Source organism: Zonotrichia albicollis, chromosome Z (assembly GCF_047830755.1).
Source record: "Zonotrichia albicollis isolate bZonAlb1 chromosome Z, bZonAlb1.hap1, whole genome shotgun sequence".
In the NCBI taxonomy this organism is placed as follows: domain Eukaryota; kingdom Metazoa; phylum Chordata; class Aves; order Passeriformes; family Passerellidae; genus Zonotrichia; species Zonotrichia albicollis.
In genome coordinates, this window is record NC_133860.1 from 78317821 (window position 1) to 78331847 (window position 14027).

Consider the following 14027-nt stretch of genomic DNA (forward strand, 5'->3'; position numbering starts at 1 on the left):
GCTGAACCTCCGCTCGAGTTCTGCAGGGAGCAGCCCTGCCCTGGCAGGGACCCGCGGCTCATTGTCTGCGGAGAGAGCCACAGCATCGTTCCACTGCTGCCTTGTAAATATTCATGGGGCAATCCGCCTGCTGGAACATCCTCAGCGCTGCTACAAACCCAATAGGTGAGCACTGCTGAGCCGTCTTGCTGGTCTGGGAAACAGCTGAGCTTTTCCTGGGAGCTGGCAGAGGGAAGGAGTGGTGGGCGCAGGAGTTTTCCTTCCCATAAAAGTGTGGTGGTGAGCTGGGGCTTCTCCTTCCCTACATCTTGTTCTCCTTGGTATCCCCAGGATATTTCCTTCTCCAGGGCATAAACAGGTATCTTGCTCTTTTTTTCCCTATTTGCTCTCAAGTTCATCCAAAGCAAACTCCCAGCACTTAATGGAGAAGTGGATGGAGGAGCAGAAAGGATTGGATGGATCCCAAAGGATTTATGGTTGCAGTAAGGGTAGCTGGCCTGTGCCTGGGGCATTTTATGACTCCTTTCATAGAAACAAAGACTGGTTTGGGCTGGAAGGAACATTTAAAGGACACCTAGTCCAACCACCCTGCCCTGAGCAATATCTTCAATTAGTTCAGGCTGTTCAGTGCCCCATCGAAGACTGTTTCCAGGGATGGAGCAGCCCTCACCTCTCTGGGCAGCCTGTGCCGGTGTTTGACCTATAAATGAGTGATAAATCACCTATAAATGACCTATAAATGAGTGGTTACCCAGGGCAGGGGTGAGGCTGGATGGACCAGTCCCTGTCACAGACACAGACACAACCGGGGTGGGGTTATAATCCTGCAGGTTTTGGGTTTTGCACTCAGATGTCACCTTGCTGGCCTGTTGTCCTTGCTCAGAGAGGAAGCTTTAGGGACACCCCAGCAATGGAACACAAGTCTGTGTTTCACTGACCCTCCATCTTGGCCACAGGGGTATAGAGCTGGCTCATCTTTCCTGTAAAAGCATGGGTTAACCCTTCAGTGCCCTGGAGTGAAGGGCAGGCTGGAAGAGGTGTGAATTCACCTCCTGCTGCCACACAGAGTGAGGCAGAGGGGCACCAGGGCTTGGGACAGCAGGAGCAGCTGTCACTGTCCTCTGGCTGCAGAAGGTGCCAGCTGTGACTCCAAGTGAGAGGGAGGGCAGGATCCACTGATCTGCACATTTTCATCCCCCAGAATGTGACTTCACATTCTGTCAGAGCAGAGCAGGAGCTTCCTCCTGCTTGGAAGTGCAATAAACACTCCCACCCTGTTCCTTAGGAGGGCTTTTGAAAGAGCCATCTCCACTTCTGGAGACACTGACATTGTCAGAACTGGATAAATAAGTAATTTTTCTTTTTAAATGTCCTCAAACAGAAGAGGAAAAAGAGGGGAAAATTAGACTATTGCTAAAGCTGGCTCCATCCTTTCCTGCAAAGTTCTAGCCAGAGTCACTGAGATAAGTGACTAAAGCTGGCAAGGATGGTTCCAGTTACCAGAGAGGGGCAGGGGGGGCATGTGGCAAGCAGAGAGGAGGCAGGACAGAGAGAGCATCTCCTGGGAGATGCAAAACAAGCTCCCTGGATTGCCAGGACTAGTGGTGACACGCGCCAGACAAAGGAACTGCTACTCTATAAATGAGGCAGCCGGGACCAGCGCTAGGCTGACTCCAGCAGGAGCCAGCTCCGTGGGCAGGCACTGGAAAAGCAGCCGGGAAAGAATCACAGGAAGCTCCTGGTTTTGCTGCCTGTTCGCCCCTGACCAGGTTTCCAGAGGCACAAGTAGCAGAAAAGTAAGTGAATGGCCTCTTCTCTTTACAGCTATCCTCCCCTCTTTTGGGCTTATCTTGCAGCTTTCTTAGGAAAGCCAAAATTTCCCCTCGGAGCAGGGAATATCCTAAAAGGATATTCTGCAGTGGCCTTTTACCAGTTCTCTGGATTTTTATTGTGGCACCTCTGGTTCTTGTCATCAAAAATTTAAGAGTAAGGCATCTCATCTGACAAACAGCCACTTAGAGGTGGCTGCACTTCATCAAGTGAAGAGACAGTTTGTACCTGAACTTTCCAAATTCATACTGCCCTCAGGGACTCAGAGAGTCAGACCTTACCAGAAGAAAATATTGATTGGTTTTACTGCTTTTGAGAGAAATGTTGGTGGTGAGATGTGGAAGAAACGAAAGTGATGTTATAATCACTGTTCTTAACTATCCCTAGATTTTCTTACAGCTGTATAATTGCACATTAGGCAAACGCATTTATAGCGCTGCAAGCTGCTGTAAATCAGAGTTATTGCACTGGTGCAAAAGGATTAGACAGAGCATCATAGATTCTCTGAGTTTAGAAATAAAACATAAGTGAATTCTCCAATGCTGTTTGATATTTAAAACAAATTCCTTACAAAAGCACAAATAATAATGTACTAATTACTCACTAGACTGTGTGGAAATTCAGTGTCAACAGGTAAAAGTGTAAGGAATAAGTTTTAAATTCCAATCCTCACATATTTAAAAATATCCCCATACTTCACTGGTCATCTGTGTTACAGCTGATGCCGATGTAAAATATATAGGCATTTGAATTTTCTGCAGTTCAACAGTGCACTTAGGAGGAAAAGCTTAACATTTAAAAAAATTTTCACTTTTCCTGTTAAATATTAGTAACTCTCAGATTTGTGACAAAACTTTTGAAACTGCCAATATAAAACATGTTTCTATTTCCAGGGGTAGCCTTCTGCATAAAACAATTTTTTGAGAAACTTAATAAACAGCAAAGCATGCACGTTTTTTGAAGTAGCTATCCCTATCCTTCCTAATTTCCTTGTAACACTACAGGACAATATTTTGTTTTCAGAATCTTTTTCCACCATGCATTTCTATATTATTTCACACAGATACAAAAAAAAAAAAAGAAAAAATATTAAGGCCAAACAAACAATGAACCACAAAGCTAATCAACCAGAAAAAAACCCAGAAAATCAGAAAAAAACCCAGAAGATAAAGGCAGCTTGGTTTTTGCTGCCTGCTTACATAAACCTTTAAGGTAGTTGTGATATGAGCAGGTGGTCCAGGGAATGATGTGCTCATGGAGCCAGCATGCCAGGCAGGAAATCTGTGGACTAAACACAGGTGGCTGAGGCAGGGATGATCTTAATATTGTTTGGGGGCCACGTCCAAACACAATAAATATCTACATTCTCCCTGATGCAAATGTCCTTTGGCTGGATTTTCCCCTTTTTGCTCCCAACAACTTCTCTAACAGCATGAGGTGCTGCAGGCTGCTCTCTGCTGAGCTGTAAGATGTGCAGCATCTGGTTCCACTCCTCACCTGAAGGAGGATGTGGATTTCCCTACACACACAGGCAGGGAAATGTTTTCTGCTATTCACAGCTGCCCTCCTGCCTCCTCAGGCCAGAGAGAGGGGGGCAGGAATGGGTGATGCAATGAGGTGGGGGAAATATCAGTGTAGAACAGGGTTTTGCACACTGGGTTTGTGTGTAAAAAAATTTAAAAAAAAAAAAAAACAAAACAACAAAAAAAAAGACCTGAAGAACTCTTGGAACAGAACCCAACTGTTTTTCATCTCTGTGTTTACCTTAAAGCGCCGTGAGGGTGTCTCTCTGTGGTTCTTGGGCTGTTAATTTGGCAGAGACTGCTGTTAAAGGAAACCCACAGGAACTGTCATTCAGGCCAGAGAAGCACTTTTCCAAGAGAGACTCTCAGATTCCCTGGAACAGAAAACAGCACAAGTGCAACTTCAGCAAATAAAAGCTGAACCTGGCAGAGTGTTCCTTTCTCAGCTTAGCAAGCTGTCATGCCCCTGCCAATGCACTGAAACTCCATTTTGCAAAAGCTGTTGCAGCCCATGGGTGGGTTCTTTATTTTTTTTGTATAATTCATCTTTCTGCAAAGAGCCATGCAAAGTATTGAGCAGAAGAGCTACATGAAAAAAATCCAACAAGAACAACCCCCCAAACCCCAAAAAAGCCCACTCCCCTGTGAAGAGTGCATTTAAACTCCATGTGTAAACCCTTCCTTGGGCTACATCTTTATCACTACTGTTAGGGCCTTGGCCACATACTCTGTGCTCTCCCAAACCCCATCTGGGTGGCAGCACATTCATTTCTTTGCGGATTTTCCTTTCCCAAGGCAGGCCTAGAGGGCATGATGGCACAGTGTGCATGCTGTGGAGTCTGATTTCCTCAGAAAGCAGAGAGCTCTTCCATGCTGAAGACCTGAACTCTCCAGGAGGGCAACTGGATTTCAAAACTCGGCAACCCAGGGGCAGCACTGGGTCAGGTGAAAGAGCTGCCCCTTGGAACTGGGATCATGTGCAGTGCAGTAACCCCAAACACGAAGGGTGACTTAGTTCTGAGACCTTCACACAGCTGCTTTTGACGACTCCAGTGATTTCCTTTTTCTAAACGTTCAGTGAGAGCACGAGTGTGACTGTGAGAGCTCCTGTAAATGCTGCCCTTAGACAGGAGGGCTCCCAGGAGCAGGGATTCTGCTGTGTGCATTTTGTCCTAGATTTAAAGGCTCTAAAAAAGGTAAATCACTGTGTCAGCATGGACTGGTTTTTACAGTGCTTTTGCTGCTCTGCTCTCCTGTGTGCTGTGGTGTGATTGTCACATAACACTCCCAACAGAGGCATGAGGCAGAGAAAGGAGCCCTTGTTTACTCTGAAGTAGTTCCTCTTCCCACACCTTATTTGAAATAAAATGAAGTTCACTGATAGTGTAAGGAGTCACCCTGGGGATGCAGGGAAAGGCTCTTCTCATTCATTTTACCAGCACTGCAAGGCTGGGCCACCCTGTGCTTGTGTCTGCTCTAACACACAAATTCTTACATACACTTAACAATTTTTTTTCCACAAACCTTGCAGAGGTTAATAAGCAGGAGGGTCAAGGAGGTGCAGGGATAAAAAGAAAAAATGGAAAAAAAAGGAATTTGCCAGAGGCAAGGGAACCACAGGAACACAGACAGAAGCTCAACTCCCTGGTTGCCAGCCCAGCATTCACTCTCAGCACTGAGATCTCTCTGTGTCCTTGTCCACCGGTACTCCAGTGGGATTTTGGGTGGGAGGCACTTTGGGAAGGGTCAACACTGAGGTGCAGGGAGGCAGCAATGGGGAGAATGAACTGAGGAAAGCAGGGGGAAGAAAGTGTACCTGGTGGTGAGCTGCTTCTCTTGCAATCCATCAAGCTGGGGTGCATTGTCCCCTCTGCCCTTCCTTCCCCTCCCAGCCCAAAGAAAGTCCCTGAAATCCAAGCAGCAAACTGTGCATGATTAAGCTGCAAGCAGTGAGTTTATTCCTCCTAGGGAATGGGAAAAAAAAGTCCCGTTGTGGGAATCCACAAAATCAGAGGGTTTTGGGAAAGCTGCAAAAGGCAGACCTCAGAGACAACAGAACTGTGATTAGAGCTCAGCAGCAGCCATGAGATTGGTCAGCAGAAAAATTATTTAAACTGTAGAAAAGCATGGACAAGTAGAACAATGGTCGGTGTATTAACACTTGTCAGAATAGCTCCCTAAGCTACAGAAAAGTTTATCTAGCAAGATATTAGGAAGTTTGATGCTTAATAATGGAGCTCTGTGTGTTGTGTTTTAAGGCTCACAAGCAGGTGTTGTATTTGAAATAAGCAAGCATTGTTTTAACCAAAGGTATGTGTGCTTATAGTGGTTGGATAGAACTACTGTCAATGTGCTTTTGCTTTGTGTGATTGGTCAAAAAACTTTTAAAGTGAGTTGTAACATTAAGTTCATGGTCTGCTGCCTGGGATGTGAGCTGCTGGCATCTTCCCATTGTCATAACCATGTAATGAGACTGATGGTGGAAAACAAAACAGCTCAAGGCGCGTTCCACAGCAGTCCCATCCCATTCGTGATTTGTATATACACCCCTGGCTGGCGATATCCCATGTCAGCAATAGGTGGTGTTTTGCCTCGTAATACCCATGGCTCAATCTTGCCCTCTGTGTGAAGCTGAGTGCCTCACTCTGAGGCCTGTGTGAAACTGAAGAGTGGAGCTGTGAATCCCCCCTTTCTCCTCCGGCCCAAATCACAGGGATGCAAAGCGAACAAAACACAGCAGCAAGGAGCGATGGCTGGAGAATCTCTGCTCCCTGTGGCAGACCGGGCTCACAAGCACCTGCCTGGGAGAGGAAACCATCTGCTCTTCTGTTGCCATTTACTTAAGGGCTGGGGGGACTTAACAAAATCCAGCGCAGTGTCTTAAATAACCAATTTTAGCAGGCACCGGGTTTCCCCTGTGGAGTGATGGTGCGGCACTGCAGGTTTGCTAGAAGCACTCCAATTCTTGGTGGCAGCAGGCATCTGCTGTCTGATTAAGATTTGCAGGAGCAGGTCTCCAGCGGCCAGTTTCAGCATGGATTTAACTTCGCCGAGGTCAGAGGTATAACTTGAGGGAGGAACTTTCTCGCCCAAGATCTTTAGTTAATAGCATCCCGCTAATTATGACTGAGCGCCGGGCTGCCGGCGAGTCCCCTGCCGGCGCTCAGACATTAACCGCTGGCTCGGGGGCCATTTGCTGGGGAATGTCTGGCAGAGATGTGCTTTGTGCCCGAGCTGCTCTGCTGCTCTGCTGCCGCCTGAATTGCCTGAAAGGCTTTAGCACGGAGAGCCTGTGAGAACTGCTGTTGGGAGAGATCTTCATCTCCGCCGCCGCTCAGTCTTTTGTCTGGCTGCGTTGGAAACAGCCACTGTTCCGCCCACCACACATTTTTATATTTTTAAAATGGGTAGGCAGGGGGTGCAAAGAGCTTCAGTTGTCTCTTTGGTGGGTGGTGGTGGCTTGTTTTTCCTTTGTTTCTTTGCATAATTCTCTTTACATGTTGCAGACGTGCACTTTAGCTCATGAAACTCCATTTACATCCTACTTCTGGACATGCCTACCTGACCTGAGTTAAATACTTTCCTCAGTGCAAAATGTTGTCCTTCAAAGTAATTCCTGCAGTGAAAATGGTGTAAACTTCCAGATTTAGGTTGCTGAGAGCAGAATTAACCCTCTTGAATCTAAGTTGCTGTTTTATCGGATTTTTAATTCTCAGCTAAATGTGCGGCTGTTAATCTGTGGTTAGAAAAGGTGAGAAAAAATACAGAGTCCAAACCTGCAGGTTAATGCAATAAATCTGCATGTTATTTGTACAAACACGTGATTTCTGCACAGATTTAAAACAGACCAAGCAGATGATGTGTATTTCATACAGGGCATCAGAGAAAGCTAAAGAATGCATTGCTTCGTTTTGCAAAATTAGCAAAGACCTGAAGTTGCAAATGATACATTGAAAGACAAGCTTGGTGAGAAGAGTTGGAGAGGAAGGAAAAGAAGGAAGGGAATGAGACAAAGGAAATGGAAATCAGATTCCCTTGCCAGCAAACTGGCTGCATTTTAACTAGAAGGTGCTGTGGTTACAGAGAACTTGAGGGATGTGTAGGTGACTAGAGCAAAAAGCTGTGCTGAAACATTACAATCACTGCAGGATTGGACCAGGATAATTTCTCTGCTATGTTTCTAATGGAAATTCCAAGCACAACAACAGAAAACCCACACCAGTAAAGAAAGAAAGGAGAATTTAAGGTGGAGAGACATATAAGGTGGCTTACACCTGAAACAAAGCTCCCCAAGTGCTATCCCTGCAAGAGGAGGTGCTGGGAAAGGAGAGGAGCTGTTGTTTGCTGATCTCGAATAAATGTCAGAAATACAAACACGCGTTTTTGAAGTGCAAAGCAGGAACTGCTCTCACAAAGGCATCTGTTTGCTGACAAGGCTTGTGACCACAGGCGTAGCATTGTCCTTTCCAGAGGCATGAGTGGAGAGACAAAGGAAGCACGGCCTGAAGGAGTAGGCTGGGTTTATTTTTCCACCAATAACAGCACTAACAGGACCAGAGGGCATGTTCACAGCACCAGGGCCGGGTGTTAACCTGCTTTCCTGGATCTCTGTGCTGGGGGCTGCCTGCAGCAGGAGGAAGACAAGAGGCAGACTCACCCTTGGTGTTTGTAGCTGTAAAGAGATGTAAACAGGTACCCAGCAAAAACCGATCCACATGGCAGAATTATAGTGCAAAGCCCCAAAGGCCTGGCAAAATAGAGTCCAGTCCATCAGAAGGAACAAGGAAACCCAAATAACTAATAACTTTCCTCATGTTACCTTTTATACAGATAAGTATGTCTTCAGAAGAAACAAAAAAGGAAAAAAATCAAACAACAACATAAACACCAAAACAGAGGACAGAGAAAGAAGCAGGTGGCATTCTGCATTTCACATGGATCTGAGCAGCTGCTTGGAAGAATAAATCTGTAAAGGCAAAAGTTTTGCCTTGGGCACTGCAAACATTGCAGTGTTTAAATCTGTACCACTGATGTGGCATGCTCTTGCCAGAAAGGTACATGCAACATATCTGAGGTAGGTGCAAAGCACCAAGCAGGTTTGTTCCCTCAGCACAAATCAAAAATGATACACGGAGTAGGAGAACAATTTTAAAAAATGAATAAAAACAAAGATCTAATCCCCATTTGGATCAAGCAATGAGTCTTAATGTAAGTCTACAAAAGAGGAGAAAAACTCTCAGAAACCTCTAATATAAAGAGTTTGTTTTTTAAAGGAGCCTTTCACGAAACAAGGCCATTTTGATGAGACAGTTTTCTCATGCCCTAAAGGTATGACAGTAATTTCAAACCTCTACCAAAATAGAAATGGGTCACCAGTGTAAAGGCCAGGGCCAAAAGGAGCATGTGAGGTGTTGTCGGTGAGAGCAGGCATTTTCAGCGTTCAGGGGTGTGCCTGTACTGCTGCACCCCTGAGCAGAGGTCTCTGAACACAGCTGTGACAGGATTCACAGCGCTGCAGCTGTGCTCCCCTGGCAGCTGGTGATCTGTGGAACTTGAGGGAGCTGGGCAGGAACTTCCCTGCCTTGGCTCCCTGACAGGGCATCCCAATTAAACTGTGAGTCATATTTGTGTTTCTTTATTCCCTTGGACTTTTACTGCATGTTTTGGTGAACCTTGAGTGTCTTACATGGTGTAAGGCTGCTTCAGATGGAAGCAGGATCACAGCTGGGCTGTTATCCCAAAGTTTTCTCTTCCTGGGCATGAAGGATGCTATTCCCTCTGCTCCCCACTCCCCTTTAGAGGATCTACAGTAAAGAAGGGTTTGCCAATGGGTATAAAAAGCTGAGGTTTTCATATGCATAAGAGGATAAGGAAACATTTGTCCTTTAGTCTCTTGGCTATGGAAAGCTCTTCCCTGCTCCAACTGTCTGTGTGCCATTGGCATAAAGAGCTGCCTCAGAAATGGAGGAGTTTATCTCTTCCAGGGCTGTGGGAGGGAAGGAAAGGCACTTTCCCATGGTGGTGGGAGAAAGCTTGGAGCAGCACAAAGAACTTGGCAGCCTTTCTGGTGAATGATATTTAAAATCACTGTGCACCCCTTGCCTCAGTGCTCTTCTTTGCCAGGTCCATTCTGGGCACGGGGCTCCCCTTGCTTGGCTCTGTGAGGGTGGACAGGGAACAACTGGAGAGAGGTTTTGTCTGGGATGCCAGCATGCTTGGTAGGGATCACACTTTCCCCCATGCACTGATCACACTTGTGGCATTTCTCAGAGGCTAAAGGAGAAGCCAGAGTGAAAAATGTCTGCCACCAGCAGTGAGCAGCCACTGTGGGCTGGGAACCAGACTGCTCAGCCCTGGAGAAATAACCACAATCACACATGTCTGTGGTGTGGGCTGGCTGCTCACTGGAGGCCCATGGTGAAGTCCACCTGGCTTGGCTCCAGCCAGGAATCACCAAGCTTGGACCAGCTGGGTGCACACTGCAGGGAGGTGTGAAATGAGGCTGGGAAAGCAGGAATGTGTTCTGCACTGGGTCTGCATGCTTTCCCCCATAAAAAGTGTCTGTGTGGCTCTCACACAGCCTGGTGGGATGACAAATGCATTGTCTGTTGGGAGTTCTGTTGCAGGGGAGCTCCGAGGAGAAGGTGGTCGTGTAGCAGCACCAAATGCTTGTTCAAGGAAATTAAACTCCTTTACCTCCTTTGTGAAGTTCTTACTGAACTCTGGCATCTGGTTGTATCTCTAATACTTCTGATTATGAGTTTAGCGTAAATCTGTGAAGAACATGGAGGACAAGAACACCAGCCACAGAGGGTAAAAATTAGAAGTCTAGCACCACCACTCTGTGCTTTCCACTGGCCAACAGCCCTAAAAAAGCAGCCTGTGTGAAAACCAGCATTCACTCACCATATCCTTTGCTTTGCAGCACCTTGAGAATGACAAGGAAGATCTTCACCAACACCAGGGAGAGGTGGAGGCAGCAAAACGTCAACAGTGCCTTTGCCAAGCTGAGGAAGCTCATTCCCACGCACCCACCAGACAAAAAGCTGAGCAAGAACGAGACACTGCGCCTGGCCATGAGATACATCAACTTCCTTGTCAAGGTCCTGGGAGAGCCAGGCCTGCAGCAGACAGCAGTGGCAGCCCGGGGCAGCATCCTGGGGCTCTTCCAGCAAGCCCCACACTTGCAGAGCATGGAGGAGCTGACACTGATTGAAAACTGTGGTGTCTCCTGTCCCAGCATGGGCAGCAATATAGCAGAGTGTTGGTCAGAGGCGTCATGCCCCTAGCAGACAATGAGATGTGCAAGTCTCGGTGTTAGTGTGATAGTCCCTCTCTCCTGGCAGAATCTGTGGGTTGCTCTTTTGTGTATTGTGATTATTTATTTGTATTTATTGCTATTTAATTTGTATTTTTATTTAATAGGGTAGGAAATACTTGGCTGTGCAAAAAACCTGGAAGTCGAGATGGAGAACTTGTGATCTTTGGGAGCTTGGAAGGACTCACTGCTGTCATGGCAGAGTCCAGGCCAGGAGAGTCTTCTGTCCAGATCTCCTCCATAAATTAGGGCATAGAAATTCCTTCTCTTTCCTGACAGGGAAAGAGATTATTCTCCTATTCCATTTCAAGGAAGCACTATTGAGATGAAGAATTATGACAGCACCACAAAATTTGTCCACAATAGATATCTGGCCTCAGTAGTGAAACATATTGAGAGATGTGATATTTGACACAATCCTCCATATGCTGTTCTAGGGGCTAATAGCACTCTCTCTTGAACTTGTGGATCTTATTTCTAGCTTGATTCTTTTTTTTTTTTAAATTTAAGTTCTAGCCCTTGAACCTGGCTACATATTTCTTCATCAGACTGGAGGGACCCCTTATGTCAGAGCAAAGAACATTAAACAAAATTAAATGTTAGGTTAAAGCAAAAAGTGCCAATTCAAAACGACAAAACACATAGTCATAGATGAGTTTCAGTGGGTTCAATAGGCAAAGTAAATCTCCTCCGTAGCAGTGACAGGTGCACAGGAAGGAAGATAGTCAGCCATACCCCAGCTGCCTTAAAAGCCCATCAAAGAGGTTGGTGACTCAATGCCTTTGTTGCTCTGTAGGAGCTGTAGCAATGGAGGAGGTTCTTTTTGGTGTAAACCCTTGTGGACAAAGCTGTGTCTATGGTTATGCATGCAAACCTCACTGACTGCCCTTAAATTCCCCAATTTCACCTGCCCCAGCTGAGGTTCTCCCACCTGGATACCATCCCAAAGGGGCCAATGGAGCAAGGATAAAGAAATTGGTGTAAATATCTTCAATTTGTGAGTTACTGCCCTGTAGGCACCATCACACTGTGGGTGTTTACATGATAAGCTGCATGAAAGTGGCCACTGTGGGTTATTGCTGCCCACAAAAAAAATCCAATCTAATTTCCTGACTTGAGTTATGACCAGTGCCAGACAAGCCTGGTCTGTTCATGTGATTTATGAGCAGCCCAAAATAGCAGAGAAGATGACACCAGGTTTAAGCAGAATGGCTTTCTGGTGAGATCCTGCTCCCACTGACACAAGTGCCTCTTGATTTTCACGTGGACCAAGGTACCTGTCAAGGCTTAGAAAAGACAATTGTTTATGACTGGTGAAGAAATGTAGCTCCTGTAGGCCAAGGCATGTCCCTGGGCTGTTTCTGTTTGTTCATGAGACAAAGAGGTGCTTTCAGAAAGCAGAACTGGGGTTTGTGCATGCAGCATGCCCAGCCTTTCTGCATGAGGGGATTTGGCACCTGAAGCTGAGCTGCCTTTCCAAGCCTCACCAAGCACCAGGTGCACCAAAGAAGCCAGGGCTGGCTCCTGCTGTGGGAATGTTGAGCTGTCCTCAGCCTTGACATGAGCCAAGGCCTGACAAGAACACAGCTCACCCCATCCAGCGCTGGTGCTGGGAGGTACAGGCATGCCAGTGGACAGATTTTGACCAAAAGAAAGAAAGAAAGAAAGAAAGAAAGAAAAAAAAAAAATAAACTGGAAGGGTTCACGTTGATTTTGTTTCCTTTCTAAACAGTGCTCACACTTTGCTTGTCCCTGGGTTTGTGAGCTGCCAGGGTGGCCCTGGGGAGCAGCTGAGTGGAAAGGCACTTTGTTGTTTGTTTCTCCCCACCTCTGCTCACCTTAATGTGACTGAATGGAGACACAGCCTCTGCTGCATGGCACCTCCAAGGTAACGAGCCACATCTGCCTCCCAGCTTTCTGCTGGCTTGCTGGAGTTGCAGCAGGACAAATTAGCCCAAGCAAAGCAGAGCACTCCCTGCTGAGGTGTGATGGTGCTGTTGGGTCTCACAGTCACTTGCTATCCTAGGAAACACAAATCACCAGGGTGAGGAAAAACATCCTGTGAGCAGCTGTCATACTGGGAAGGGGAAAGGAAGCCTGGCAATTTTGTAACATAACATGCTTGTTGTATTTTCTATGCTAAAAACCTTCCCTTCTTGTTATTGCTTCGGTTCATATCACCATTTCCTTTGATCTCCTTTCAGTTTAGGAGCTCCCTACTGTCACATTCAGCAAGTATTTCCCTAGATCTCTCTACCAAAGATTTCTTTTTTTTGGTCAAGTTTCTTCTTTGTGTTTTGGGGATTTCTTAACTGAGTCATCATGAACAAATGCAGTGCAACTGAAAACACTTTGTGCTATATGATGTTATTTAACACCTAATATATTCCAAATAAATTATTTAAGAAACTAATCTTTGTTGCTCTAAACTTCTCTAAAATTTCATTTTACATTTACATACCACTCAGTAGAGGATCTCAAAGACCTTAGGATGTGATTTCCAGCAGAGGATTTTTCTGCTGTCTCTTATGCAAGAGTCTTGGTGGTAGAAACAATATTATCAGATGATGAATAATGACAGGAATTCTTTGTTTATTTTGTAAATTCTTATGCTTTTAGTTCATACTGTATTTCCATCCATGTGCTAAGAAGATTTTGACCAGTCCTTGAAACAGACAAATAACTAAAACTTCATTGCACAATGTTGTTATTTATCTGTTCCAAAGATTCACAATTCAAAAGATTTTAGTCAACTTCATTTTAAAAAGCATATGACACTCTAAAGAATTAATTTGGAGTACATTGTTATCTGGAGATGTTCACACAGGCACAACCTAAATATTCAAACAGGAGTCCAGGTCTGGACATAAAATTAATTCAAAGTTGAGGGGAGCATAGGATGTAAAGCTGTTCTTTCTGGCTAACATGTGGTGGGAACAATCCAATCCCCAACCAAAACTGAGGCTGGGAGAGGGTCAGGAAGCACTAGGGTGACCAATGCAGAAGTTGTGAGGAAGAGATGGGAAATCACTGGATCACAGGGACAATTTCAGTTTCATGCTTGATTGGATATCTCACATCCCTGAGAGTGTTGTATGAACACCAAGAGAGGAATTTCTGCACAAAATGTGTGTCAGGAAAGTGTAGTCTCAAGGAATTACATACAAAAGTCAAGAAATCAGCAAATGTGATGTTCAAAATGTATTTATGTGTGATGTCTACCATGTATTTATACTAAACAGGGCAATATCACCTCAGAGAGAGCCCTCTGCTTCCAGGAGGTGATGCCAAATTAGTTTAAATGCTGAGGATCATGTGGCAATCCCTCCTCTGGAAGTGGGCATGGTACAGCCATG

The 14027-nt window shown here is 45.6% G+C and overlaps 1 protein-coding gene across 2 annotated transcripts; it reads left to right on the plus strand.

Annotated features, from left to right (window-relative positions):
- The first annotated feature begins 1636 nt into the window (after positions 1–1636).
- On the plus strand, positions 1637–13084 carry TAL2 (TAL bHLH transcription factor 2). 2 transcript variants are annotated; one of them, XM_005491359.4, is made up of 2 exons: positions 1637–1796; positions 10279–13084. In XM_005491359.4, exon 2 carries the CDS (start codon positions 10289–10291, stop codon positions 10640–10642), a length of 354 nt encoding a protein of 117 aa, XP_005491416.1. In that variant the 5' UTR covers positions 1637–1796; positions 10279–10288; the 3' UTR covers positions 10643–13084. The 2 variants fall into 2 exon arrangements, with proteins under 2 accessions (XP_005491416.1, XP_074388476.1); XM_074532375.1 differs by lacking the exon at positions 1637–1796 and adding an exon at positions 3526–8967.
- The last annotated feature ends 943 nt before the right edge of the window (positions 13085–14027 follow it).